Here is a 27,047-nt window from a genome sequence, read left to right on the forward strand (position 1 = left end):
CCCAGTGTTTTGGTACCCCATGGGCGGCATACCCATAGGCATGTGCCCGTAATCCGATCCAGCAGCGGAGCCTGGGCCCCCACCGAACGGCATCATCGGAAGTTGGGGAGGGGCAAACTGGGACATGGGCGGCTGGTGACCATGATGAGATGAAATGTTGCTATGCGACAGCTGACTTCCACCAAGACGAAGATTGGGATTTGAGTTGTTGTTGTATGTCATGTTGGTATCACGGTAGTAGTCTCCCGCTTGAGAAGCTTGTTGATAAGGAAGGGGAGAGGCATTTTGCGATCGCGGAGCATGCGAACGCGAGCGCGACTTGCTGTCGTATCCTGTGTCATCGGAATGCCGACTGGCAGTGTCCCAAGCCTCAGCCTCATATTCTGGAAGGGTGTTGATCAATGCCAAGGCGGAACAAGGAGGTAAGGGGAAGGACGCACCACTGAACTTCTTGAGAGGAATCATGGAATCGTCAAACTTCTCCTCATCGTTCATGAGCACCTTCTTTTCCTTGCCTTCACCAACGACCAAACGGGTGTTACCCCAACTGAACTCGTCCATACACCAGAAAGAGTAGACGGGCAAGAAGAAGCTGTACACCGGGTATCTTTGAGAAAGGTTCACCGTCAATTTTAGAGCCTCAGATACGAAGGGGTGTGCTTACGAAAGAAGATAAACGATCATCCAACCCACAAGCATGAACTCTCGCTTAATGATGAAGACCAAGGCCTGCATGGCACGTCAGCATCCATCCACGCTCATGAAAAGAAACAAAGAGACGTGCCTGTAAGCCGTAAGTGACACCAAGCATGATGAGGGCAATCTGAGGGAGAGCAGAAGCTCCGATTGCAACAACTACGATCAAGTAGACCAACTAGAGAAGGAGTTCAATCTCAGGCTAGAAAAATGGATGGGATGCACGTACATAAGCAACGGTAGCCGGCAAGATCTATGAAGAAGGTATGTCAACATTGGCCACAGGTCATAAGGAGAAGGACTTACCAGAGTACCCAAAAGATCAATAAAGACAAAGAAGCGCATAGAGAAACAGCAAAAACCAATCAACTCGGGGAGGATCACCAATTCACAAAGATTATGAACAGTCGAATTGATCCACCGACGGCGCTGAGAGAAAAGAATACGCCAAGACTCGGGCGCCACAGTGTGCGCAACCGCATCCGGGCAAAACTTGGTTTTAAAAGTCGGGAAATGCTTCATAAGGAGAGTGGTCAAGAATCGATCTTCTCCAAGGGAGAACAGATTCTTCTTGTGCAGGGTATCAACGTTTGGTTCGGAATACTCTTCGATGATTCGATTGGAGATGATGATCGGACGACCTTTGTCTGCGGTACGGATGCGGTAGAGGGAGAAACAACCGGGCAAACAGGTGACGGAGCCGAACAAGCTCTCGAAGGCTTTGGACAGGTGGTGGGAGATGTAGTACTCGTAGACTTGGATCATCGTCCACCAGGACGTCTGTTCGTTTTCGAGCTTGGTCTCCCCACAAATACCGATGATGGCAGAATCATCTGCGCTTGAGGCTACCAGACGATTGAGAGAGTCAGGCTTTACAGTCTAAGATATCGTCAGTCCGTGCTCAGCCAAACAAAAGTGAGCTTACCGTGTCCGCATCCACAGTAAAGATGTACTCGTAGAACGCAGGATCGATACCAATAACATTCCTCATCTGATGGTAAATCTCAAGCTCCAAAGGCGACATGGCCGCATCAAAGTGCACTCTGTTCAGATAGTGCAGCAACAGAATTTGACTGTCTCGCTTTCCACGATTGCCAGGCTTTGAACGCTCAGTGGGCTTGCCCACCTTGACCACCACCATGTACCTATACGATCATACGCATAAAAAAGTCGAACAAAAAGGGGTCAAAGACTGGACTCACGGAACGACATGCCCCTCAAACTCATACAACCCAGAGTAAATCTTTCCATAATTCAACGCCTTCGATCCTTCCCCAACAGACTTGAACAACAACGGTTCAGGATCCAGCTGTGGGTCAACCCCAAGGATATCCAGCACAATTCGAGGAGTCGTCCTGTCATTCCCACTTCCGATGATATTGCCATCACAAATAATGAATATGAGCTTCCTCTTATCGTCATAGTTCAACGCAGCCAGCGAATCGATAGTCCGACGAAGTGAATCTTCGCCTTCAGTATAACAAGGCACTTGACAGATAACAAACTTGTCCTGCAACTCTGGCTGGCGTTTGCTTCCCAGCTGAAGGGCAGCCAAGACTAGAATAACCAACTTCAGAAAATCGTTCCAGTGTACGAATGAATGGATGGACTCACATTTCAAAACCATAGACGTCATAAGAACAACCGAAGCAGCAATCAAAAAGTAATTCTGGACTTGACACCTCGCTGACTTCCTAAAATCCACCTCTCCAGCCAAAAATGCGTTATTCAAGCACACCATATGGAGTTGGCGGTTCGCAGCCGTCATAGAGTTTAACACGACATTAAGGGGCTTGGTAATATCTTGCCCAGACTGTTGCCTGAACACGCTGACGAGGCCGGTATCAAGGAAAGCGTACGAGCCCGTGTTTTGGTTGATGTTGAGGGTGTTCACGTAGTCCGTCAGGTCAAAGAGCTGTTTCTCATATACACCCCATACCCTTTAGGGAGGCAATCAGAAAAAGAAAGAGGGAAGGTTGTAAGAACACGTACTTTGCAATAGTCGTATCAGCAGCCATAGCAGCAATCACTTTCTTCTCAAAAACTAGCGGACCCTTCTTAAACGTCTTCATCCTGGGGAAGAACTTCTGGCTATACCAATTCGCATTAGACAGCGCCGTAGTCTGCGTCTGCAAATGACCCGAAACATGCATAGCAAGCGGCGTAAAATCCGAAAAGTTCTTGGGGGTGATCGACATCGTGTTATCCGTCACGAGCTGCGGGCACGCAATGACCAAAGGCGGGGGAAAGAAATACGTCAAATCCTGCCCTGCGAGCGTCGACAATGTATCCGGATCATTGCTCGCCTCATTCGGTATATCACTATGATCGCCATGAATAAAGTTGGTCAAGTCGTACACGGAGCCTTGCACTGAGACCCAATAATCCGTTACCCCTTGATGTTCAGCCACCTCGTTCGACGTCCAGGCTTTATCAAAGTTGGGACAGAGCAGACGGCCAAACTCGATGATGTAAAAGACGACGATGGCGTTGAGGATGAAGATGAGCCAGAAGATGGTCACTTTTTCTCGCCAAGCTAGTCGGATGTCAGGTCGCTTCATTCGGCCGATGTACCTGAGTGTGAAGGAGGGAATGAGCCAGGTGCATAGCCAGACGAGCGCCAGCCACCAACGACGCGAACGGCTCGTAGGTACCTCTTCGACGGCGTTCTGCGTCTCTTTGACGACGATACCACCAGTCTCCTTCGATGCGTTGGAGTAAGGTGCCGGCCCAGGGCTAACAGGACTCTTCTTATCCCATTCATTATTCCACTCCTGGTTCTGCAACGTCGGCGTGGGCAACCCACCAGCACCATACATGTTCGGGTCCTGGTACTTCGCCCCATCCGGCCCATTCCTCGTCAACAAAAGGTTATCCGCACTCTCTCCAAAATAAGGCTGTCCAGGCTCAAGAGTGCCATGGGTATACTCCGTCCCTTCATCCAAACCACCATCATCCTCCTCATCCTCCCTCGACACACCACCAGCACCACCACTCTTCGCATCCCTCTCCAAAGCCCTCAACCGATCCTCAACCATCTTCCAAACCCGATAATCCAACCAAATCCTCCCCTGCCCAATCGCATAATCCTCACCCTCACTCCACCCATTCGCCCTCGCACACTGCGCGATCCTCTCCTTATCCGATCCTCGCATCGTCGGCACATACCGCTCACAAAACTCGCCCAGCTCCAAATCGGCTACATACTCCACGCTACGACGGGACGTAACGTCTGGGAGGAGTAAGGACCTGATCTGAGCCTTCACCCTCCTCTTATCAAACGAGTTAGACGAGCCAGAGTCGTTGGGCCGTATACAAGTGATGCACCACACGCGTGTCCGATCAAGAGAGGCAAATATCTCGGATAAGGTAAAGTTCAGCTGGGTGGTCACTGGATAAGTTTTGCTGGGATCAAGATGGGGATGCTCGTCCGCTGCTGAGGGGACCGTATTGAACGTTGAGAGGATGGGTGTAGCCGTGCGCAGGGGCCGAGAGGAGACTTGAGCTTGAACGATGATGTTCTCATCTTTCATGTGTCTCTCAGCCGCCAGCCCAGGCCCAGAGAGCAACTTGGAAACGAACGGGTCAGAAGAGTTGCGTAGGAGCGTAACAAACGCCGAGTCCAACAAATCCACATCCTTCTCCACGAACTGCTTAACGTCATACGAAGCCTGCCCCGCATAGTGGTTGATCCCAAACAACGTCCTGTCCGCTGCTGATCCAGACGTAGACGCAACGTACGAATTATGAACCCCAAACCGCGAATTGAGCTCTTGCAAAAGATCATCGTCGCGCTGTTCCCCGCCTTTACCAGACTTGTACGACGAACAAGCTTTGTTGAGGACACCCAACAGCCCCCCCGGCTTCCTCTGCGCCCGTTCACTCAACTGCGCGCCCCTGATCAGCTCAACGCACGCCCCGTTGTCCATGGTGGCAATAGCAGGCAACGTCACGCCGTCATTGACCATCTGCACGTTTGGTCCTACTGTATCCTCAAAGATGTTCCGCTGGACGTATGAATGGAGCAGCTCATCAGTAAAGTTGATGCAAAACTCGTCAAACCCGTTTTGTCCGTACGCAGATATGAGGGGCGTGGCGCCCGTGAGAGAGATGGATGTCGTCCCTGCCGGACCGCGGGTTTGGTACCCCGCTTGGTCGAGGAGGATGATTTGGGTAGAGGGGAGGGGGTCCTTTGAGCTAGGTGCTAGTCTGTGATTGGACGTTTCGACTATGAATTGGAAGAGGATGGCGTAGAGGTCTCGGACGAGGTGGTCTCGCTGTGCCGAGCTCTGCTGAGCGTTGAGGATGACGGTGTAGAGCTCCTTGCGCACGTAATTTGTCTTGTTGGTGAGAACTTGGCTCAGCTCTTCGGGTGCTACGCCGAGCAAGCGAGCTACTTGGTCGAGCACTGGCGCGTTGGAGACGTAGGCTGGTACATCTGATGCATCGCCATCTGTAAACTGAAGATTCCCAAGTTGGAGAATGGCTACGAGGAGGCTAAAAATAGAGGTCATGTGTTTCGGTTTGAAGCCCAGGGTTCGCATGGCAGCGCGCAGGTCGCTCATGCCGATGGCATCGTCGCTGAAAGGACCGGAGGGGAGGCGGTAAGTGCCTGAAGATGCTAGGAGGGCGTAATCCGATGGGTCTTCCAAGACAAAGTGGTCCCTCTCAGCCACAGTAGCCCCAGCGAGGAACTGGTAAAATACGTGGTATGAGCGCTCTTCGAAAGTGAGGTGGTTCAGGCGGGTCTTGTCTAGGCCGTATGTCAACGCTTTGGCTGAGCTTATTCTGCCACGCTCGTTGAAGTGGAGTTCGAGGTAACGACCGTGGCGTGATGCGTTGGGGTTCATGAGTGTCTTGGCGTTGCCGAAGGAGTCTAAGAGAGTGCCGAAGGCTTGAATCTGCTCTGCGAGCTTGGCCTCCTTCTTAGAGTGCGAGGACAGTCGAAGGATTTGGTTCATGAACAGTCGAAGGCTTGAGGACTTGCCGGAACCCGTAATGCCTCTATAGCACCATTAACACCGCAATGACGCAGAATGCCAGTAGAGGCTCACCTGGTAATCACAGCCTGCGATTCATTCCTGCGCCTCATGAGTAGATAGACCTTTGCAGCCTGCTCATACAAATGTGGCTGTAGAGGTCTCGGTGAATCCACCATAGGCAGACTGGTATCCTTGTAACAACGGTCCTCATAATCCTTTGCACTGAGGTCGTTGACATTAGCGAGAGTCTTGTAAGGATTGACGACGACCAAATTGGTAGTCCCGACTCTGGTATAAGGTAAATCCGCACGAAAGCGAGCTTGGAGGACGGCGAGGATGGCGTCGTCAGAGGGATAGATAATGGCTGAGCCTGAAGAAGAAACGAGGTCGACCAAGTCGCCTGAAGCGATGGCCTGTGTCGTGTTCGAGGCCATGGCCTTCCTTTCCAGAAAATCCGCTGGTCGCTGTTGAAGACGATGATGGAAGAAGAAGAAAAGTTGAGCTGAAACGGAATGAGTTGTCTTAGTCAGTGTCAAGTCCCACGTGTCAACGTCAATTCACCGCCTCTCTTCTTCCACGCAACGACCAGGATGCTCTTCGAGGTAAACGTGAGTAGCCTGCTCAACATCGAGCTCAACATCGAGCTCAACGTCGCCTTTAACGTCCACTGTCACAGAAAAAGCTCTTCTCGCGGTCAGATCGCGTCAAGGGCGTCGATTTCCATCCTACAGAGCCATGGTTGCTCGCAGGGCTCTACAATGGCACAGTCAACATCTACAACCACGAGACAGGCGCAGTCGTCAAGACATTCGAGGTCGCAGAGGTCCCTGTCCGCTGCGCCAAGTTTATCGCGCGGAAGAACTGGTTCGTAGCTGGGTCGGACGACTTTCAGCTACGCGTGTTCAACTACAATACCCATGAAAAGGTCGCAGCCTTTGAGGCTCATCCTGATTATATCAGATGTCTGACAGTCCATCCGACTGCGAGCATCGTTCTGACCGGTAGCGACGATATGTCGATCAAAGCCTGGGACTGGGAAAAGGGGTGGAAGAACATCCAAGTATGTACCTTCTCCGCCTTCTATCACGCTGTATTTGACGATAATTGCAGATATACGAAGGCCACACACACTACATCATGAACCTCGCCTTCAACCCCAAAGACGCCAACACCTTCGTCTCCGCCTGCCTAGACCGCACCGTCAAAATGTGGTCCATCACCTCCTCAACACCCAACTTCACAATGGAAGCTCACGACAAAGGCGTAAACTACGTCGACTTTTACCCAGGCGCCGACAAACCCTACCTCGTCACAACAGGGGACGACAAAACCGTCAAAGTCTGGGACTACCTCAGCAAAAGCTGCGTACAAACCATGGAAGGACACACTAACAACGTCTCCTTCGCCGTCTTCCATCCCAACCTCCCCATCATCATCAGCGGGAGCGAAGATGGGACTATCAAGATCTGGAACAGCGGCACGTACAGGATCGAAAACACACTAAGCTACGCCCTCGAACGCGCATGGTGCGTCTCCCTACGCAAAGACGCCAACGAAGTAGCTGTAGGCTTCGACGAAGGCGTCGTCGTCATCAAACTCGGGCGAGACGAACCCACATTCAGCATGGACCCCTCCGGCAAGCTCATCTACACCCGGAACCACGACGTCCTCTCGGGGAACATCCAAACCATCTCAGCAGACGACGCTTCCTTCTCCGACGGCGCTCGTATCCCATTATCAGTCAAAGAAATCGGTTCAACAGAGATATTCGCGACGTCTTTGATCCACTCCCCCAACGGCCGTTTTGTTACTGTAGTAGGCGACGGCGAATACATAACCTACACTGCCCTAGCATGGCGTAACAAATCCTTCGGGAACGGAATATCATTCGCATGGGCACCCGATTCCAATACATACGCTGTGTTGGAGAGTAAAGTAAAACTCAAGATATACAAGAACTTCCGTGAACGTACGGGTGTGACGGGGATGAAAGGCGCTGGGAGCTGGTCGATGGATAGTTTGCATGGTGGGACGTTGCTTGGTGCGAGGGGGAATGGGTTTGTTATGTTTTGGGATTGGGAGAGTGGGGAGATTGTGAGGAGGATTGATGTTGATGCGAAGAATGTGCGTTTTCGTTTCTCCCAACCTTGCGCCCTCTCTAATAAAAAAGAACACAGGTACATTGGTCAGGAACCGGTTCGCTCGTCGCTATCACAGCCGAAGACTCGTTCTACATCATCCGGTTCGATAGAGACGCCTACAATGCAAAAATCGAAGAAGGCGCAGAGATTACGGATGAGGGTGTGGAAGAGGCGTTCGAGGTCGTCGCTGACGTTCCAGAAGGGTGGGTAACCTCTCTTCATTCTATTCCACTCACTGACCTTCACTTGTTTGATATAGCGTGAAAACAGCCAAATGGGTGGGAGACTGCTTCATCTACACCACAAACACCAACCGGCTCTCCTACTTTGTCGGAAGCGAGTCGTACACCATAAGTCCTTTTGATACGTACGTCCCCTCCCCTTCCCCTTCCTCCTCCTTCCCTCCTTGCTTACACTCTTTTCACACAAACAGCCCACTCTACCTCCTGGGCTACATCCCAACACACAACCGGGTTTACCTCGCAGACAAAGACCTGAACATCTACGGCTACGCGCTCTCCCTCATCGTTGTTGAATACCAGACTGCGGTGTTGAGGGGGGATATGGAGGCTGCCAATGAGATATTACCGACGTTGCCTAGGGATCAGCTAAATAAGGTTGCGAGGTTCCTTGAGGGGAGAGGTGAGTTTTCTTGGTGGTTTCAGTGTTTCTTTCTTTTGGCGCCCCTCTTCGTTGTTTCTCTCTTCGTCCCTTTCTGCTTCCTCTTTCACTTTCATTCATCTGCCCTTCGTCTCCTTCTTTCTTCTTCATTTGACATCGTTCTTCCTTGCCGTATTTTACATCCTCTTTCCTTGTCTTCTCCTTCATTCTTCCTCGGTGTTTTACGCCTTCTTCCTTTTCGTCTTCTGAAGTCTATTCCATTCTCCTTCCTTATTCCTCTTCCTTCTCATGCTCTCTTCTTCTTCCTTGTTGCATTTTACATTCTCCCTCTTTGTCGTCTCTCCCATTCTCCTCTTTTGGTGTATTCAATGCTACTACTGTTTTGTATCGGGAACCGGTTTCCCTCCTTCCTTGTTGTCTCTTCCTTCTCTTCCTTCCTGCTTGTCGTCTCTCTCTTCCTTTCTTCTTCCTTGGTGTCTCTTTCTTTCTTCTTCCCTGTCGTGGTTTCCGCCTTCCTTTTATATGTTCCTTTCTCTTATTTTTATTTTTCCCTTTTGGCCCCTTCCTTCTCCATTCGTGTTTCTTTGTTCTTCCTTGTTGTTTCTCTCTTCTCCCTCCTCGTCTCTAAACTCATCTTCCGTTTGGTCTCTTTCTTCCTCCTTCATTTTCATCCCTTTCCTTGCCGTGTTTTACATCCCACTTCCTTGTCATGTTTTATCTTTTTGTCTCTCTCTTCCTCTTACCTTGTCGTCTCTCTTCCTCCTTCCTTGCCATCTCCTGCGTCCTCCTTGCTTATTGACTCTTTCTTCCGCCGTTCTTTCCTTCGTTCTTCCTCTTTGTATCCCTCCTCCCATCTAGTTTCTGACCGTCCCACCAACAGATCTCAAGGAGCTCGCCATTCAAGTAACAACCGACCCCGATCACAAATTTGAGCTCGCCCTCTCTTTAGACGACCTGGACACCGCTGTCGAAATCGCACGTACGGTTCCTGAGAATGAAGCAGAAGTTAAGTGGAAAGCTCTAGGCGACAGAGCTCTGACAGTATGGCGGTTCGACCTGGCTAAGGAGGCGTTCGAGAAGGCAGGAGATCTAAGCGCGCTTATGCTCTTGTTGATGTCTATTGGTGACAGAGAGGGTTTGAAGGCTGTAGCTGACCGAGCTGGTGGGTCTTCCAAGTTCCTTGGTCTGTTCCGGAGATCTCGCTGATGTTTCTGTCCGTAGTCGAGAAAGGGCAGAACAATTTGGCATTCGCAACCCTCTTCCAGCTTGGAGATCCAGTCGCATGTGTCGATCTTCTTATTAAGACGCAGCGAGCACCGGAGGCAGCCTTGTTTTCACGGACTTACGCACCGAGGTTCGTTTTTCTACCGTCACCTTCACGGTTGTACCCGTTCCTGATCATGCCCTTCACCTCACAGCCAGGCACCGAAAGCTGTACAAGCATGGAAAGCGGAACTCGTCGCCAAGAACCGGCCGAAAATTGCAGAGGCTGTTGCTGATCCGTCGACCAAACCTGAGCTTTTTGAAGAGGGGTGGGAGGGTGTACTGGGTGTACTGACGGCGGAAAAAGGTGGGTTATCCCTGAATATTAGTGTCTATTTACAGGACTGACTGATCTTTCTTTTTCCGCTTCTTTTCTTGGTGTCGTGGTAGCTAGCGTAGACCATGTACATTCTAGACGGTCTTCTGGCTCTACAGAAGACGGCGTTCTCGTCGATGCTCCGTGATCAACCAACTCGTGGGCTCTATTTTTGTTCTCGTCGTCAAGTTCCTTAGTTCGTCTATAATCGATTCACTTTTTTTCCCGGACACAGTTGTCCCTTGAAACGTGCTTGATCTTTCAGGTTTTGCCTTCATGATATATCCTTTACCGGACTTTGGCCCCAGAAATCTCGAACCCGGTCATATCCGCCAAAATGAATCAGACAAGAGGAACTGACTGCCGTCGTCGTCGCACTGATACGTCCTGTTTTTTTGCTATCCCCTTTTGGACAATTCCGCGCAGTATATAAGTCTTCAGGGAACTTTCATCGATACCCACAACTTAGCATCGCCCCCGACGCTTCCTTCTTGCCCTCTAACAACAGCTCAACAACACTTTTCCAAGTTGGCGAAAATTAACTTTTCTGGTGCCTCCTTCCCGCACCTAGGCCTGCGCAACCTAGCAGTTCAATTCAGGACCACTGGCGCACACGGTCGTGCATCTGTAGTACGGTACGTCTTTCTTGTGTTCGTATACTCTACCGAACCAATGTCTGATGATACTACCCAGCTGGTCCTACCTCTCCGAAGTCTTCATCAGTCCACCACGCCCACGTCCACCACAGCCATAAATAATGGAAAAAAAGTACGAGCGTCTTTCTACAACTCGGCATGTAACTTTTGCTCAACATGATTATCTTCAAGGCTCCCCTTCGTGTTTAGCAAGACTAAACCAGTGGTCGAGGACAATACTCTTGACAAGCGAGAACGAGTCGTTCGCGAGAAATTAGCACGTTTTGCCCGCATTCCCGGGTCTACCATCTTCGCGTGCGTCCCTTGTTTTAATTTCATCCTTGCACCCTTCATTCAACTTAAACGCCCAGCCTCGAGCCTAACGCAAGCCCAGCGGGACTATCGGGCGAAGCGGCCCGCTTGGCCCTGGAAAGGCATGGTCCCAATATATTCGCAACAGAGCGCGCTCCTCGGGTCATAGCTCTATTCCTGGGGGCTCTGTTCAACCCGTTCAATGTGATTCTTCTGGTACTGGCGATTGTTAACATTGCGACGGGCGATAAGGCCACCTTCACAGTCATGGTAGTCATGGTTATGGCGTCAACGGGTTTACGGTTTGTTTTCTTCTTTGATCAGAACAAGAAGACTTAAGTGAGAATTCGCACGGAAGATTCTGGCAGGAATTGAAGTCGGTATCGCAAGCTGCCAAGCTCCTCAATTCCATAACCACTCGGGTTCGGGTCCTCCGCTCTAATGAAGAGGTTGAGCTTGACCGAAAAGAAGTCGTACCAGGGGATGTAGTCCTTCTTTCTAGTTTGTGTCCTTTCTCCATCCTTTATTCGATGCCAATCTGGTAATACTTACAGGTGGAGACGTCTTTCCTGGCGATTGTGTTCTCTTTTCCGCAGAGGGTTTGACTGTCGCGCAAGCCTCGTTGACAGGCGAATTGATGCCTGTTGAGAAGACTGTTCGGCTTGGTCTTCCACCGCCGGAGTACGAGTTCAACATCATTGACAACGAGAACATCTGCCTTGCGAGCACATCTGTCGCTACGGGTAGCGGACGCGCCATGGTCATTTCGACAGGTGACGAGACCTACATGGCTTCGATCGCCAAGGATTTGGCTAAGAAGAGGGCCCCTAACATTATGCAGGTTGGTGTTAGGAGGGTCAGCTATCTCTTGTTGGCTTTCATGGGAGTAAGTTCTCCATCTTTCCTTATGATGAACGTTTGGGACTGATGAGGCTGGCCGAATAATAGGTAATGGTACCCATTGTCTTTGTAATTCAAGGCGGTATCAGTAAGGACTGGAAGGGCGCTGGCTTCTTCGCCATCTCTGTTGCGGTTGGTATCACACCTGAAATGCTTCCCATGGTTGTGGTGAGTTCACCTCACTTGATCTATGCGCCATATTGAGTTGACATCGTAGGCCGCCAATTTGGCACTCTCGGCCGTGCGAGTGGCACGTAAAAAAGTGATTGTCAAACGTTTTGACGCGATTCAAAGCCTTGGCGCTGTCAACATCCTCTGCTCAGACAAGACGGGCACTCTGACAATCGACCTCATCCGAGTATCTGGTTCGACTACCGGTTCTGGGGATCCTTCGGATCTGCCCCTTAAGCTAGCCTACCTGAACGCTGCATTGCAAACTGGAACCAGGGGTCCCATCGATCGCGCCATCATTGACTTCTTCAAAAACGTACCTGTCAAGTCTGCTGAGGACGACGGTAGTGAAGTCGAAGATGATGTCAAAATCGAGGAGTGGAACAAATTGGCCGAGGTCCCTTTTGATTCTACACGTCGCCTGCTCTCAGTTCTCGTCTTCCACTCCCAAGCGGGAATTGACGAGAAGGGGCTGTTGGTCACCAAAGGAGCAGTCGAGGAAGTACTTGACCGCTGCTCTCAAATGTACGACCATGCCTCGTCTTCCTCCTCTCTGTCTGAGCCGACCAAGTTGGACGACTTCAAGCCCAACAAGGCCTCGCCGCTCACCGTCGACGCTCGACAGCGGATCCTCGGCACGGCTGAGAGGCTCAACGGAGAAGGACTTCGACTTGTGGCTGTGGCTTGTAAATCGTCGGTTGCCCTGCCTTTTATGACGTTAAACACCGATGACGAGACCGACCTTGTCTTCATCGGACTTGTTGGCTTTTTGGATCCTTTGAAATCCGATGCTTCTGAGGCAATCGATAGGCTTGCTAAGCTGGGCGTCCAGGCGCGTTTCTTTTTGTCACTGAACCACAGCATATTTTAACTTGGAGAACAGGTCCGAATCCTCACTGGCGACGCTCCAGCCGTTGCTGCCAAAGTCGCCCGAGATCTTGGTATCCTTCCTTCCAAGTCTTCCTCCCCCGATCACCTCAGCATCCCAGAGGACGAGAAAGATTTGATGATCACGGGATCACAGCTGGCCGCACTCTCCACTGATCAAGCCGCATTTGATGCGGCTCTGGAACGGTGCATTATTTTCGCAAAGGTCTCGCCTCATCAGAAACTTCAAGTCGTGGAAGGGTTACGTAGTGGTGGAGGGGGCCGAGTTGTCGCATTTTTAGGCGACGGGGTTAACGACGCTTTGGCGATTCGCGCGGCTGACGTCGGGATTTCTGTGGATTCGGGAACCGAGATCGCCAAGGAGGCAGCCGATGTTATTCTGTTGGAAAAAAGTCTTGATGTCATTGCCCATGGTGTTTTGCAAGGCAGACAAACGTGCGTATTTCTCTCTCATTCTTAAATTCAACTAAATGCTTTTGAACTGTGTATCAGGTTCATCAATACAATTAAGTACATCAAGATGGCCACCTCATCCAACTTTGGCAATGTCTTTTCTGTCCTCGGTTAGTGTTTCTCGACTCAAGGGTTTCTCAAATTAATGCGTCTCTTGTTTGTTCAATTCGCTAGTCGCCTCAGCGTGGTTGCCTTACCAGCCAATTCAACCCCTTCAGCTTCTCTTCCAAAACTTGCTGTATGATTTCTCCCAGGCTACAATTCCCTGGTAAGCTCGTCGTCTTTTGTCATCAGTTCGTCCTGACTGGTGTGCGCACAGGGATAACGTCGACCCGGAATATCTCGCCGCTCCAACCACTTGGAATGCCAGGTCAATTGCACGCTTCATGATTTTTTTGGGCCCAACTTCCAGCGTATTCGATATCTGCACCTTCCTTATCAATTGGTCGGTTTCACATTCTTTCCCTTTCTTTGAAACAAGTCACGACGCTTCGCAACAGGTACCGATTCGGAATCCGAGACCAGCATTCTCCCCTGGTTTCCCTTGCCCAGACTAATTGGTTTTTGGAGGGTGCCATAACTCAGGTGTGTTTCTCGCTCCCAAAAACGAAGCCAGGTCCTAATGTTTCCGTCAGCTCTTCATTATCCATTTCCTCCGAACAGGAAAAATTCCCTTTATCCAATCACGAGCGTCTGTCTCCGTTGTAGCCCTCACTACTTTGGTCAGTGGCATAGTATTCGCCATTCCTTACATTCCCAAGCTCAGTGCCGCACTGGGGATGACGCGTCCTAAACCCGAGTTCTATGGCTTCTTGGTGGTCATGGTTACGGGCTATGCGATTTTGGTCCATATCGTGAAGGTAATCTATCAGCGTATGTTCAAGGAATGGCTTTAGCTTGAAGCGCTGAGCGTTAGAGCGCAGAGCTACGCTTGCCAAATTTCTAACAACTTTTTTTTTTCCTTCCCCATTCTTCTATGCGAATATGCACTACGGTAGAGTAGGTGCATATTCAACTCATTATAACTTCTTCTATTCTGTTGTGTTGTCCCTCATAGCACGTCGGTCGGCCACTCTCTAGTAGTCATTCATTTCGTGACGTGAAATAAATTCATTTCTCCTTTTTGAAATGGGAGCGTATTGGCAGTCTACTGCAAGGGGGTGGCGGAATGTGGAAAAGAGACCAACACTCGTTATTTTTTTTTCAGGGTTCCGCCTGGCACCCCCCCCACCATTACCTTCCTAATAAAGTATGTTTTCCCCATACTCATGTTTTTTTTTTTTTTTGAATTCAAAAATTTCCGTGTGACAAGTCAGCTACACACAGGCGGTTGACCGTAAACTAAGCCTAGGGGTCGTAAGGATGCATATAGCAGGCTGTTGAAACAACGGCTATAGGGTATTTGTGAGGGATCCACCACGGCCAGCCGCGTCGCAAGAAACCCAGGCGTCGAGAGTGGTGTAACTGGTTGCAAGTAAGTAGGTCATGATCAGTGTAAAGATAGTTATGACGAGACTAGCATGAGAAAATTTGAAATTGACGGCGTCAACTTTTCTTTTTTTGGCCTTCGGCCGGACACCCCCCCTCCTACCCTTGGTTCGGGATCCACGTCCCGCTACCCCCTTGGTCTACTGGTGTTTGTAGCTGCTATTACATAATAGCAGGTGGCTATGTGCTTATGTGATAGCAGGTGGCTATGCTTTTGCTTATGTGATAGCAGGTGGCTATGCTTTTGCTTATGTGATAGCAATAATCTCCAGCCTGCTTCTGTAATACTTGCCCTCTCTGCAGTCTTCCACTACATTTTTACATCATATAAAATCGAGATTATACTGAGATTATTACATGAGTATGAGCTACCAAATTTTTATGCATTTTACTGTTCAAAAAATTGTTAAATCAGCAACATCAGTTGAAATTGTCATTTTTGAATTCTGAACTTACTACTGTGCCATTTTTATCAATTCAGCAGTCACAGGTCATAGGCCATTTACAACTACCAAAATGGCATGCGGGGTTATGGCAATTTTTGGGCAACTGCCAAAACAACTGGAAAAATTGTAAAGAAATCCCATAGAAATAACCCTGAGAAATCCAACAGACATTTTGGATGAAATTAACTCCTGAGTACAAGAAATTTGAAGTCTTCAAATAAAAGAGTAATACCTCATTGCTTTGATAAACATAATTTTAAATTGTGGCTTGTTAATCTTCTGAAATTTCAACTGAAGCTTTGGATAGATTATGTCTTTCTGTGTAAGATATTTTCAAGCACTTGCATAAGTCTTGCACTTGACTGTATCACCCAGAAAATTTTACCCTATCTACTGGAAAGAATATTGTACAGCTGGTGTGTCCCTTGTTTTTTCCCCTTGTTTAGATGGTTGTATGATTATCTGGGATGGAGATTCTGATGACTTTTAGTTGTTTACAAAGCTTATGCATGAGAGAAAAACCAAGATCCAGAGCAAAGCTGCAATTATATGGAATGGTAATCATGCAAAAGGAAATGGGATGAAATTTTTCATTTTATAACATCGCATGTCATAGTTTCACACATGAAAACTACTGTAAGTTATCATCAAACTTTCAGAAACAAAATCACAATGCCAGGTTGTAGATGTACAATGAAAGAATCCTGTTTGGTCAAAACTAATTCAACATCAAAGTGGAAGTGCTTCACATGCACCCCACCAAAAAAAAAGGGTTAATTACTCCAACCTACATCCTTGAAAGTACTCCAGAGCTGCCCAGATGTAGGTGGAAACAGCTCATGTATAGAAGATAAGATAAGATAAGAAATATTCTCTTTTCTTTCGCTTTTTCCCTCTTTTTATTTTATTTTATTTTATTTATGTAATAGCAGCTACAAACACCAGTACCCTGCCAGCGTATTTAACTTGCAACGACACGGTGAACAGAGTTTGTGTTCTTAATTTAAGCAGAGCCTGATCAAGGATTGAATAACTCATGCATGAAAAGCTATTTTATGAAGAAGGGTTTTCATGAGGGTAAGTTTACAGAGATGATCCCACAACTTGTCTTCACGCTTCTTTTGAGCAACCGGGAGTTGAAATGTTCTGTGGTGCATACCCGTCCGCGAGTCATAGACAACATGTTTCAAGACGACAAGAATTAATTTTTTTCACAGAAACCATTAACTATCGGATACATCATAACAGGCGTTTCAAGTTGAAGTATCCCTACGTGAACACAAATTTGAAAGATCAGTTCTCGGCGTCTTTGTCCGATTTCACCTCGGCCTATATTCATCGTACATCGTTAATGTGAGGAGTGATACTGGAGCAAAAAGTTACGTACGACGTCTTCCACATGCCCTACATGTATGTTCTCAGCTCGGATCTTCCGGTTGTACGAAACAGACTTGACGACTGTAAAAAGAAAGGGATACAAGCGCGATGAGCCATAAAGTTCGAAACATCAAAAACGAACAAGTACGCACTGGACGATTCTCGGTAAAGCGTATCAATTTGCTCAAGTGACAAGCCTCGCGTCTCTGGGACGAAGAAATACCTAATTACCATTGTCGCGCGTTAGCCAATCGCTTCGAATGAAGATAATTTCCCATGACGTACGTGAAGAAGAAACATCCCACGCAAGTTGCTCCCCAGATGAAGAAGACTTTGACCCCGAGATTAGCGGTCTTAACGCCATTAATACCGGTCGTCGATTTGTTCACGAGGTAGGGAGTAGCGTATCCGATACCGAAATTCCAGAGCCAGTTGCTGGCCACGGCGAGACTCATGCTCTTCGCGCGGACAGAGAGGGGCTAAAAAGGAAGATAATTTATTTTGATGTAGGAGATGGATTGTTAGGCAAGCAAAACACATACGAAGATTTCGCCGGTAACGACCCATGCAACTGGGCCCCATGATATAGCGAAGAAGGCGATGTATACGCAAACAAAGGCGATCAACACTCGCTGAGCAGCCAAGTTGACGGCTCCGTCGGCTTGAATGTTTCCAGCAGTAACGCCAACCTATAAAAACAGGCATTAGCTGCCGTCATGAAAAACCAATTTGGTGGTACACGTACAATCGCAACAATGAATTCACAGATACACATGCCAACGGCACCAATAAGCAAAAGCCGGCGACGACCGACTCTGTCGATGAGCTGAATGCCGCCGATCGTCGTAGCGGTGTTCACGACATCCGCGATAATACTGGATAACGAGCCTTCAGCAAAGGGATGATGGGACGAGTGATAAAAATAACTCACGTAATGATGAAAGGGTTCTTGATTCCCGAGGCTTTGAAGAAAGTAGTTCCGTAATAGACTTTTATCAAACCATAAATTAATCTCTGATCCAAAGCAAAGAATAGAAAAAGTAGAAGACATACAGATGAAGTTGATGCCAGTGAGCTGCTGCCATCCCTGCAACATAATACCAGTCCAGGTGCGGAAGCCATTACGGTCCTCGTTATTCCTAAAGCAATCGAGATACGACCCAGACCCATGTGCTCGTTCAATTTGGAGTGCTTCAGACACTTCATTACATTCGTCGATGACCTCTGGCGAATCGGCGGGTTGGGTAAGCAGTCTGCCCATGGAAACGCGGGCTTCTTGAACGCGGCCTTTCAGGAGGAGGTAGCGGGGACTTTCTGGAAGGAGCATCTATCAAGGGAAGAAAGAGTTTGGCGATGAGAAGGTAGATGGTGCCGTTGTTAATGGAGATGCTTACCATTCCTCCACCTAGAACGGCGGCCCAGGCAAATTGAACGGCGATAGGAATGCGCCATGAAGAGTGGTCTTGTCGATCTTTCGTGGCGTTCAGCACAATGGCAGCGAGTAAAGCGCCGATGGTGACTAGAAAGGCCTCAGATTCTGAACTAGAAAAAGGAAAGAAAACGCACTGGTAAGTTGATAGAGGCCAACAATGAGCCCACGGATGTTTTTGGGCGCACACTGTAGGCTTAAATGAATAAGGCGGATGGACGGCATGAGGTCACATACCTCTGATTGGTACATGGGTACAAGACACGAGACGAGCCCCTATAACATAATAAGAAGCAGATCAAAGTAATGTTAGAATGTACACACGACACCGAAACCTGCAATCACTGATAGAATAAATACGATCAGCACTCGGTAAAGCGGCCTCAATCTAGATTCAACTCACCTCGTCCAACGATAAACGTTGCCCACTTGGTGTCCAACTGTAGTCCGACACCAAGAGAAAAGATGACACAGGCAGAGACTATTTCAAGCTCGGAAATTGTCAACAAGGAAACATGAGGTCAGTGTGAAAGATGAAAATGTAAGGTTGTTGACATTGGAGGATTAGAGGATTGTTTTTGTGGATCCCGAGCAGAGCTAACCGCCAACAATGTGATCCAGTGGGATGTGAAATTGTGTGGATAAGTAAACCTACTTTCTGTTAGGGTTTCAACATGAAACTTACTTACATCTTCACGTCAAACCATTCTAATATCATCTCATTTGTGTTTGCCATGCACAGGTGCCCATGCATTGGGTCTGCAATGCATTTTCAACGTCGAAAGGAGGACCAGGAGCACGGCGGTGACGTCATATTTCCTAAAGTAGACATGTGCCTGATTACGTTGGGTGGTTGGTTCAGCCCAGCGCTCACTACCAAAAAAATCGACCCTAGGTCTTTTTTTTTAATCCCGACACCCCCTTGTACCCCACTTTCGGCCGACCATATCACCCATGGGGTAGGAAAGCAGAGCGCCGAAAAATGTTCCGGCTGAGAGAATCGAAACCTAGAACTTGCGGGTGAGAAGGCCGTACCATCAGAAAACTAAGATAGATGCGTACCACCAAACTGCTGTTATTCGTCGGCAAGTAGTATCCGATGGATGAGTCGTATGATCCAAAGGTCTTCAACCAGTCGTCCATTGCGATGATACCCCCAATGGTTCCTGTGTCGTATCCGAACAAGATACCACCGAAAGCTTTCGGAGAGTTAGGTGAAGAGAAATGTGAAGGACAGAAAACCCATACCAGCAAACGCAGACATAATAGCGGCCCATAGAATGGATGAGGAGTTAACCCCACCACCAGCGCCTCCAGGTCCTCCACCCATTACGTCGTATGTAAAGGTTTGAGGGAAAAAGTTGCTTCTGCGATACCGAGCGTCAAATGGAGGGCAAAAAGAAAGAAAGTGGGGAGCGAACTAGAAAAGGGTAAGAGCTTCGAGAACGAGTGCCTAAAGTAGGCGGAACAGCGAGGACTTGAAGAAGCGAAGTCGAAGCGAAGAAGGAACCGAAGAAAGGCTCGGTGAAGAGAATTCTCTTCCCCCCGACTCCTTATGTACGAAGCGCGTCATCAAAACCTGTGGGACATGCGGCTGCCTTGTTTGTCCGCGGGGGAAAATCGATTGGGATATCCGCCGAGTGGAGTTAAACGACAGTGTTTCAACCATGGCTACTGCTGCCATGTGGTTGGCAGGTAGATTATCTTACCCCGGATCAGAATTAGGAGATTTAGAGAATGGAGCAGAGATGGCCGTACCTTGTTTAGCTGAGACTTGTAGGTTGAAATGGATTTGTCTGACCGTAATTTTGCGGCTGCATTGCAGACGTATTGAACGAATTTGATTCAGAAGGGCTTCGATTCCCATTTGATAGGCATCATAGATTGATGGAATGGAGTGCTTCTGTGGGGGACGAGTGCGGAGGCAGAGAACACATGTGGCCCGTGGGGTGTTGTTACTAAAAATGACTTGAAGCGCTGAGCATGAGAAGAATATTGCAATTTCAAGCCGATCATGTTCGTGGAAAATATCATTATTGTCAGTGCGTGGTTCCGTAGATTTTCCTTAATTGCTCCATAGGTCCTGAGCATATGGTTAACAAAGAATGCGAGTACGCGTGCACGTACGACTTACTCCTTGGTGACTTGAATGGCGACCATTAACACTAAGCGTTCTAACCGATGTAGAGAGCAGTTGTTTGGGTCGCTCTAGAGAAGATGCCGATGCCGCAGCGGTGACACTGACAGGTCACATGCGTCACCAAAGTGCGTCATAATGACTCTGAGCTTGCAACACCGTTCCTCAGCGCTCCGCGTACTTACATATGATGATGATAGCTCCGCAGGGGTGTTGCATGAGTTCCATAATTGCAAAATTTCCAATCCTGCACATCAAGGTACGAGGACCTATAGCTTGGTATCTTGACTGCATACGCGGCTATGGATGATCAGCGCAGCGCTAGTCAGGGTCGCGCTCAGTTGGCGATAACATACATCTAGTCAACCATCAGAGATATCTCGCCATGCTGTCGCAACTCGGACGTCGCGCCTAATTTTCCGGGGTTTTGTTGCCCCAGGGTTTCCCCGCATCTAGCTTTGCAAATTCCAACCTAACTTGTACCCCAGAATCCAAAGTTTGGTGTGCTGAAACATAGTCGATGATATGCAATATCTGTTCTCCTCCCACGAACGGCCGAAAAGATTAGGCCCAAGGCCTTCGTCGTGCACAAAACATAGTACGCGTTAAAAACTTCTTTGTGACGTACAACCAGCGCCAATTGTAGACCAAGTACCATTGCGCTCAGCGTCAGAAATTTGTAAACAAGCCTCCGGCGTCAACAAAACACATAGCGCTAAAATCAATTTTTTCCAGCGTCAAAAATCTATGCGAGTCAGCGCTAAGCTTTAAAATTTTCAGCAGGTACGACTGTCAGTTAATTCGCGCTGAAGAACAAGTCGGAGGTGAGGTAAGAATTTGGATTAACGCCCCCCGGCGTCTGCGAACACATATGCGCGTTAAAATCAAGTTCTTCCAGCGTCAAAAAATTTATCCAAGTCACCGCTAACTTGAAGAGTTAAAACTTTTCAGCGAGTACAACTGTCAGTTAATTTGCGAAGTCGGAGGTGAGATAAGAAATTATCAGGTACATCCTATCAGATCCTATCCAATGTTTCAGTATTGCAGTGATTCAAAATGCGAATCCGTACCTGTCCCCATACTCCGGGCTGATGCACATCATGCGGAACGTGATGATAAAGATTTGCGGGAGAAAACAAAGCTGTGCCTGTCCCCGACATGCCATCGAGAAAATCCCGGAAGTTTTGGATGTACTTTATGATCGTCGACTACATAGGGAGGGGGTTTCAGAGGTTTTATGGAACGGTAGCCTTTGAGGGCATTTGCATCTCCGTTGGTATTGAAAAAGCGCACCAAATAAAGGTCTCGGAGGACGTAGAATGCATGGGCCTGGGGTGCTGGATGATCTCAGTTTGCAGCATCAATGAAAAAGTGATTTTAGAGGCACACTGTGTAATGATAATCACGCCGGACGGACTCCGAAACGAGTTGCGGGCCTATTTAAAAAAAACTGAGCTCTCGCATCTAAATTTAGTCGTTCGAATACAGGAATATCATGGTGGATATGGTGTGCAGGAATGATAATTTATGGGACCGGATGAAAGCCTTATTTTCGAAGCGGTCCTAATTCCTGACCTTTGACCTTAAAAATTGCAAGGGGGTTCCACGCGGGATAGCTGATCAGCAGGGCCTTTCGGTGCAAAGTGAAGTGTTCTCAAGCCAATCAATTTTTTATGTTCAAGCCCTAATGCTTTTTTTCTCAAGCTGTTTTGGAGTCTAAGGTTTTGTTTACTAAAATTAGGTCCGTCTCGCGTTCAACAAACATATCAACGGGTCGTCTGTCTAGGATATATATTACAGGCGGTACATGCGTGAGGGCTTCACGCTGCATGTCCACCATCTGACTTTCGCATAGAAATTTGGAATTGACCTACCAGCCATACTATTCAATCTTGATGCGTTGCGTTAGTAGATCAAGGTGTCTTTGTGCTGATTACCATCTGATTCATGTGGGGAATTTGGCAATTGACCCATCAGTTATTCGAGTCCAATTTGCCATTTTTCTGATGTATGCCGTTGCATCATAGATGCGGTCTAACTTGAAGTACAGACGCCTCTTTAGCAGTGGCCGGGCTGGTCGCGGCAAGAATCATTGGAATTGACCCACAGTTGCCGCCGGCCGTTCAGTATGGAGCACCGGTTATATCTGCCAACCGGTGTGGGCTGCGACGCGTCGGGGCATGTGGCAAAAATGTCACGCGGTGGAGGAGCTAAGTATGAGCTGAGCAAGCGACCACGAAATACTATTTTTAGATCGAGCAAAATTAAGACTTACGGTGCAAAGATACTTATATTCAAGAAGTCTCAGCGACTCAAAACTTGTCAAGTTGTCCGCATGTGTTCAGAAAGCTCTCAGGGGAATGTAAGAGAACAGTGAGAATGGCTGAAGCTGATGCGGAGGTTGAAAAAAAGTGTTGGATTATTTGCTCCCGCCAATTTGAAACTCCGCTGCAACACGATCGTGTCCCTTGATCACTTTTCGAAAACGCGACTTGCCATCAACTCGCCTGTCTCCAAGTCCTCAAACCACCGTATCTCAATGACCCATCTTTTCCAACACGTCGCGTTTTATGCGCGAAATCCCGCTTGTATTGTCTTTTATATCCCTGCTCGTGCCGCTGTTGCCCTGCAGTATCGCTTGTCGCTCCCAGCTAGATGATCGATCACCGAGGATTTTTGGCGAGAACATATGAAGCGCTTACCTATGATCGTCTTCAGGTCGACATCATGTTGAATCTGGACTGCCTATGAAAGGGTTTGCCTCGGAGGACTTTTTTATTTGTTGGAAAGTGCCGCCAGGTGTGGTGGGTGAAGAGATTGGGCATAGTTGGAGTAGAGTGGGAGTTGAGACTCGTCACTTGGTTGGCACGGATCTTGCGAACCTACTTCTGTGACTTGGGGTGGGCAGGAAGGATCCTGGAGATACTATTCCCGCGTTGCCAAGCAAAGCATGCTAATTTGTTCCCCCACGCCCCGCCTGCCCCAGATTTCTAGCTAGCTTCGGCTGGAGGTAAGAATCTGGGATTTGGAAACACCGGCGTGCATGACCGGCGGTGTAGACGGCGGCAACATCCGATAAGGGGCACGTGCCTCTGTTTTTCCTTCTCCACGTCGTCAGTGGTGGTCCCGCCGCCGACGACGACGTGATTTCTTCCCTACGCGATACCCTTATCTTTATACGCTACTCTCTCGTCTTAATTCGACGCTTTTGTCACGCTCTTTACGACCCATTCACGTCCAAAATACGCGCTTCACCCTCGTTATGGCTCTCCTGCACGATGTCAACGGGCCTTGCATGTGTGTTCATTGTGGATCCCACCTTCCAGTAAAACTTGCCAAGGGTGGAAACTCACCTGGGCACTATTATATCCATGTAAGTGATGAGTTAAACCACAGGCTGCATGTTAGCACAAGTTGACGCCTATCACATAGTGCATCGCATGCAGCTACCATTTCACATTCCCGAAGTTGGCCTCTCCCCATCCTCTTCCTCAGCCTTTTCCTCCTACAGCCACCCATGATGGCCTTGCGGCATCACGAGTCATTGACTGCGCGAAGCCAGGGTGCAAACGCCGCGGGTGCATACAGTGTCCGCGTCGGATGTGCAAACAGTGTTGCGTCTTGCTACCTGGCTGCAGCTTACGCAGCCATAGTTTTGACCAGCTCTCGTCCAAGCAGCGGGGTAAACTGGCTGTACCCGCCGTGCCTACTTCTGCTCTCAATGCAATAACGGCACACGATCCTGTTGTCCTTTTCTTTGAGCAGGAGAAGCAACGTGCCGAGGCCGAGCGTGGACAAGATCTGCAAGCCCAACAACTTGAAGAGGACGAGGAAGAGCAGTACCAAGCAGCCCTTGCTGCTTCCCTTGCTGTACCGCGTGCCACCCCCCACCTTGCCAGTTCGGCGTCGTCTTCCCAGAGCCCCTTGGATTCACTCGCCCCATCAGCGCCATTCCCTTCACCATTCCCTTCACCATTCCCGCTAGCCCATCCCTATGGGTTCTCAACAACTCCCGCTGTCCCGATCTCACGACCATCAACAAAGCCCATAACCACAGTTCGCACCATTCCATATCGGCCACTGACATCTAAGCCAGGTATCAAGGAGCACATGAGTGAGGACTGGATGCGGCCAGTGGTGGACAACACAAAGAAACCCAAGCGGCGTAACCGAATCAATCTCGACAACACCTTTTCCCTTATATTTTGGCATATGGTACTTATTCAGTTTAATTTTTGCGTAATGTGCACTAAATATTTCCATAGGACGGAAAGCCACCGAAACGGCGAGCAATTCACGAGTGTCCACTTTGGCCAAAGTGGATCTTGTTGGACGATGTCAACGTTCGTGAGGAGCTCGATATACAAGCCCGTCTTTTAGAGTATTTCGACACACGGAGCTTGCAGTGGATCACCTGTACCCCCTCCTACCCTCACACGGTCAAGAAGGATGGCTTTCTTCTCCTCCGGCTTCTAGGGACTGAGTGCCTCGGCCTCGACGAACTCATCCAGCAGGCCATAACGAAGGACACCCATCTCCGATACAACATGACTGCGGAACGCACGGCTATCAAGAAGCAGCTCCAACAGAGAAAGCTTGTACCCCCACCTTACCTTGTACAATTTGTCTCCAAGGACGACGAGGACGACGAGGATGACGCGGTGGTCTTTGTTGAGCAACAACAGATGCCACCAAAGCTGAAACGGCAACGTGAGGACACTGTGGATGCCAACCCCCGACCATCGGAACGCCAGCGTTCCAATCCTGAAAGCACGACGACCACTCCTCTTCGCCAACATTTCTCTCCTTTTCCTCGTTCCCCAACCACTTCCTCGAGGGCATCTCCTTGTCCCAGCTTGCCAACTACGCCGATTCATGTTCCCGAAACATCGAAGCGGTGGCCAGCGGGAATGTACGCAATCGACATGTCTCTTGGATTTCACCAAGTCGATCAATCGAAGACCCTTCTCGATGAAAGCCTCCTCAATGTATTCGGTAAGAAGATCCCGCCAAATACATACCGTGACCAACGGCGATACTGGAAGGCTCTGACTCAAGAGCAGCGCGATACTTTTAAGAATGCTGGCCGGACACCAGCAGGTCTGTGGTCGGCAGTTCCCAAGCGTAGCAAGGTAACTCATCCTTAGAAATCATTGTACTCTTACCACCTTTCTTCTGCATGTTCACAATCCATTCTTTATGTCCCTTTACCTTTGATTTGTTGTAGATTACCGTTTGCTCAGTAGTAGATCGTTGTGCCAGTATCGCCGCTTGTTTTGTAGCATCTACATATCATTCTCGAAATATAATGTATTACCATTAAAACTCTAGTGATCTAAGGAGCGGGGGTTATGTCCTTGCTCTGCCAACTTCTTCAAATGCTCGACATTCCGTCTCATGATCATCTCGTCGAGAAAAAAGTCAAACTTGTCTGGTAACATCTCCCGGACAATGGAGTGATACCCTTGCAGCCAGGCGTTAATCTGCTCGGCAACAGATGTATTAAAAAACCACTTGCCAAACTCGTCGAGAAGCTCCGGAAACTGAATAGGATTGCAGTTTTCCTGACAATATTGGTGTGTTGTTTGGTGCTTGTTGAGGAAATGCCAAACGTCGACACACATGCCAATTCCTTTGAACCAAGGAAAGCTTTTCTCTGCTTGTTGACGTGCAAGACAGTTGGTATCGTAGAATATATGTTCGGGTTTCTTTGCTCCCGGAATTGAAAAGGCATTCTGCACCATGACCTGCTCAAATGAAATGAGATCTACTGGTGTTAAATAACAACTTCTTAGCGAGACATACTAGAAAGTTGGAGACTGCTTCCGCTCCAAACATGGTAGCACGCGCGTAAATAATCCCACATGGCCGAACAAGAGTTTGTTCATTGTGTGTTCTCTTTCTCGAGAACTGGGCCTTTGCGACGCGATTGCCCGCAGCTGATTTGGAAGGACACGGATCCAGAGGGGGTAAAGCAGTATCGGCCTCTGTGCCCACCGTTCCTGGGTTTGCTCGACTTTTAAGGCGGATGGTGTTGCTATTGTCGTCCACCTCGAACCACTCAATAGTTGTTTCTTCCACATCGTCAACATGGTCTATTTGCTGGGTGGCAAGTGTGTCGACTGGCTGGGATGCTTGAGTGTGTCGGAAGCGCTCTTTAAGAATAAAGTTTGAGGCGCCCTTCTCCTTGTTCTTGCGCTCAAATTCCTTGTGTTCTGGGTCAGAGCATGTCTTCGAATCAGCTCCACTGATGGGCTCCTCGCATAGCATGACTGCGCAAACGTCATGTTGGCTGAAGTGAGTTTTACAGTATCGATGTCGATTATTTTGAAGCGGCTCGCGACAAGCGAAGACTGCGCAACAGGGCCGACCTATGCTCAGCCCGTCTCCCACGATAGGATGGCAGTGTCCTAAATCCAGCGTTGAGTTTTCTTGAAGGTAATGTTATTTATGTGAAGGAACTTACGAATTTCGCCGCTGGCCGTCATGTAGGTTCGATAACACTTGTCGCATGCATGGTCTACGACACCTGGTTGGCCATTTAATACAAAGTCTTGGTTCCTCTCTGCCATCGCGTCTCGAAATCTATCCTTTTGCGCACCCGTGTGTGGGACCTGAAGGCACTGGTTTTCACGTTGTTTGTTTTCGATCAAGCACAGGATAACAAAGGCATCCCAAACGTGCTCCGTCGTTAAACGAGACCCAAACTGCCAACCGGTGTCTTTCAGGCCTTTGAGGTATGTACCTCCAAGGCTCATTTTGTATGCTTTTGCAGCATTTGAGGCGGATACC

The 27,047-nt window shown here is 48.7% G+C and overlaps 8 protein-coding genes across 8 annotated transcripts; 3 read left to right on the top strand and 5 right to left on the bottom strand.

The window, feature by feature from the left end:
- Positions 1-360: 360 nt before the first annotated feature.
- Positions 361-3,515, bottom strand: LACBIDRAFT_243532 (glycosyltransferase family 2 protein; the record flags this gene model as incomplete). Its single annotated transcript, XM_001874345.1, has 10 exons — positions 361-383; positions 441-607; positions 665-729; positions 773-874; positions 926-949; positions 1,003-1,575; positions 1,622-1,841; positions 1,899-2,253; positions 2,311-2,636; positions 2,683-3,515. Coding segments are annotated over 10 exons (2,688 nt in total), but the record flags the coding sequence as incomplete, so codon positions are not given.
- Positions 3,516-4,262: 747 nt separating this feature from the next.
- Positions 4,263-5,657, bottom strand: LACBIDRAFT_229075 (uncharacterized protein; the record flags this gene model as incomplete). Its single annotated transcript, XM_001874346.1, has 1 exon — positions 4,263-5,657. A coding segment is annotated over one exon (1,395 nt), but the record flags the coding sequence as incomplete, so codon positions are not given.
- Positions 5,658-6,268: 611 nt separating this feature from the next.
- Positions 6,269-10,237, top strand: LACBIDRAFT_399525 (coatomer protein; the record flags this gene model as incomplete). The annotated part of the gene is made up of 10 exons (XM_001873696.1): positions 6,269-6,286; positions 6,355-6,738; positions 6,789-7,802; positions 7,856-8,022; positions 8,079-8,186; positions 8,253-8,461; positions 9,321-9,602; positions 9,662-9,794; positions 9,859-10,010; positions 10,094-10,237. 10 exons carry the CDS (start codon positions 6,269-6,271, stop codon positions 10,165-10,167), a joined length of 2,541 nt encoding a protein of 846 aa, XP_001873731.1. The 3' UTR covers positions 10,168-10,237.
- Positions 10,238-10,776: 539 nt separating this feature from the next.
- On the top strand, positions 10,777-14,274 carry LACBIDRAFT_301991 (Mg-transporting ATPase; the record flags this gene model as incomplete). The annotated part of the gene is made up of 13 exons (XM_001873697.1): positions 10,777-10,811; positions 10,865-10,969; positions 11,026-11,268; positions 11,325-11,467; positions 11,521-11,852; positions 11,915-12,034; positions 12,084-12,869; positions 12,921-13,360; positions 13,418-13,488; positions 13,562-13,646; positions 13,698-13,823; positions 13,879-13,963; positions 14,014-14,274. 13 exons carry the CDS (start codon positions 10,777-10,779, stop codon positions 14,272-14,274), a joined length of 2,832 nt encoding a protein of 943 aa, XP_001873732.1.
- A 2,222-nt stretch (positions 14,275-16,496) lies between these two features.
- LACBIDRAFT_301992 (uncharacterized protein) lies at positions 16,497-19,621 on the bottom strand. Its single transcript, XM_001874347.1, has 18 exons — positions 19,540-19,621; positions 19,367-19,485; positions 19,181-19,317; positions 19,063-19,125; positions 18,774-18,776; positions 18,522-18,609; positions 18,443-18,462; positions 18,356-18,394; positions 18,256-18,307; positions 18,084-18,208; positions 17,743-18,016; positions 17,621-17,678; positions 17,435-17,564; positions 17,232-17,378; positions 16,975-17,168; positions 16,842-16,912; positions 16,700-16,770; positions 16,497-16,641 (listed from the first exon to the last, which is right to left on the bottom strand). The coding sequence occupies exons 2-18, from the start codon at positions 19,446-19,448 to the stop codon at positions 16,606-16,608; spliced, it is 1,590 nt and encodes a 529-aa protein (XP_001874382.1). The 5' UTR covers positions 19,449-19,485; positions 19,540-19,621; the 3' UTR covers positions 16,497-16,605.
- Positions 19,622-19,963: 342 nt separating this feature from the next.
- On the bottom strand, positions 19,964-20,278 carry LACBIDRAFT_301993 (uncharacterized protein; the record flags this gene model as incomplete). Its single annotated transcript, XM_001874348.1, has 2 exons — positions 19,964-20,201; positions 20,253-20,278. The coding sequence occupies 2 exons, from the start codon at positions 20,276-20,278 to the stop codon at positions 19,964-19,966; spliced, it is 264 nt and encodes an 87-aa protein (XP_001874383.1).
- Positions 20,279-23,533: 3,255 nt separating this feature from the next.
- Positions 23,534-25,576, top strand: LACBIDRAFT_291938 (uncharacterized protein; the record flags this gene model as incomplete). Its single annotated transcript, XM_001873698.1, has 5 exons — positions 23,534-23,552; positions 23,582-23,628; positions 23,688-23,818; positions 23,894-24,470; positions 24,521-25,576. The coding sequence occupies 5 exons, from the start codon at positions 23,534-23,536 to the stop codon at positions 25,400-25,402; spliced, it is 1,656 nt and encodes a 551-aa protein (XP_001873733.1). The 3' UTR covers positions 25,403-25,576.
- Positions 25,577-25,582: 6 nt separating this feature from the next.
- LACBIDRAFT_301995 (uncharacterized protein) lies at positions 25,583-27,013 on the bottom strand (the record flags this gene model as incomplete). Its single annotated transcript, XM_001874349.1, has 3 exons — positions 25,583-26,002; positions 26,061-26,665; positions 26,722-27,013. The coding sequence occupies 3 exons, from the start codon at positions 27,011-27,013 to the stop codon at positions 25,583-25,585; spliced, it is 1,317 nt and encodes a 438-aa protein (XP_001874384.1).
- Between the last annotated feature and the right edge of the window lie 34 nt (positions 27,014-27,047).

This window comes from Laccaria bicolor, genomic scaffold (assembly GCF_000143565.1).
Source record: "Laccaria bicolor S238N-H82 LACBIscaffold_1 genomic scaffold, whole genome shotgun sequence".
NCBI classification, from domain to species: domain Eukaryota; kingdom Fungi; phylum Basidiomycota; class Agaricomycetes; order Agaricales; family Hydnangiaceae; genus Laccaria; species Laccaria bicolor.

Excerpts from the sequence above, each read along its gene's own strand:
- LACBIDRAFT_301992 (XM_001874347.1), bottom strand. The coding sequence starts at position 19,448 with ATGGGTGGAGGACCTGGAGGCGCTGGTGGTGGGGTTAACTCCTCATCC. Across the intron at positions 16,771-16,841 it reads GCTTTACCGAGAATCGTCCA|TCGTCAAGTCTGTTTCGTAC; the intron begins GTGCGTACTTGT and ends TTCTTTTTACAG. Across the intron at positions 16,642-16,699 it reads TAGGGCATGTGGAAGACGTC|GCCGAGGTGAAATCGGACAA; the intron begins GTACGTAACTTT and ends CGATGAATATAG.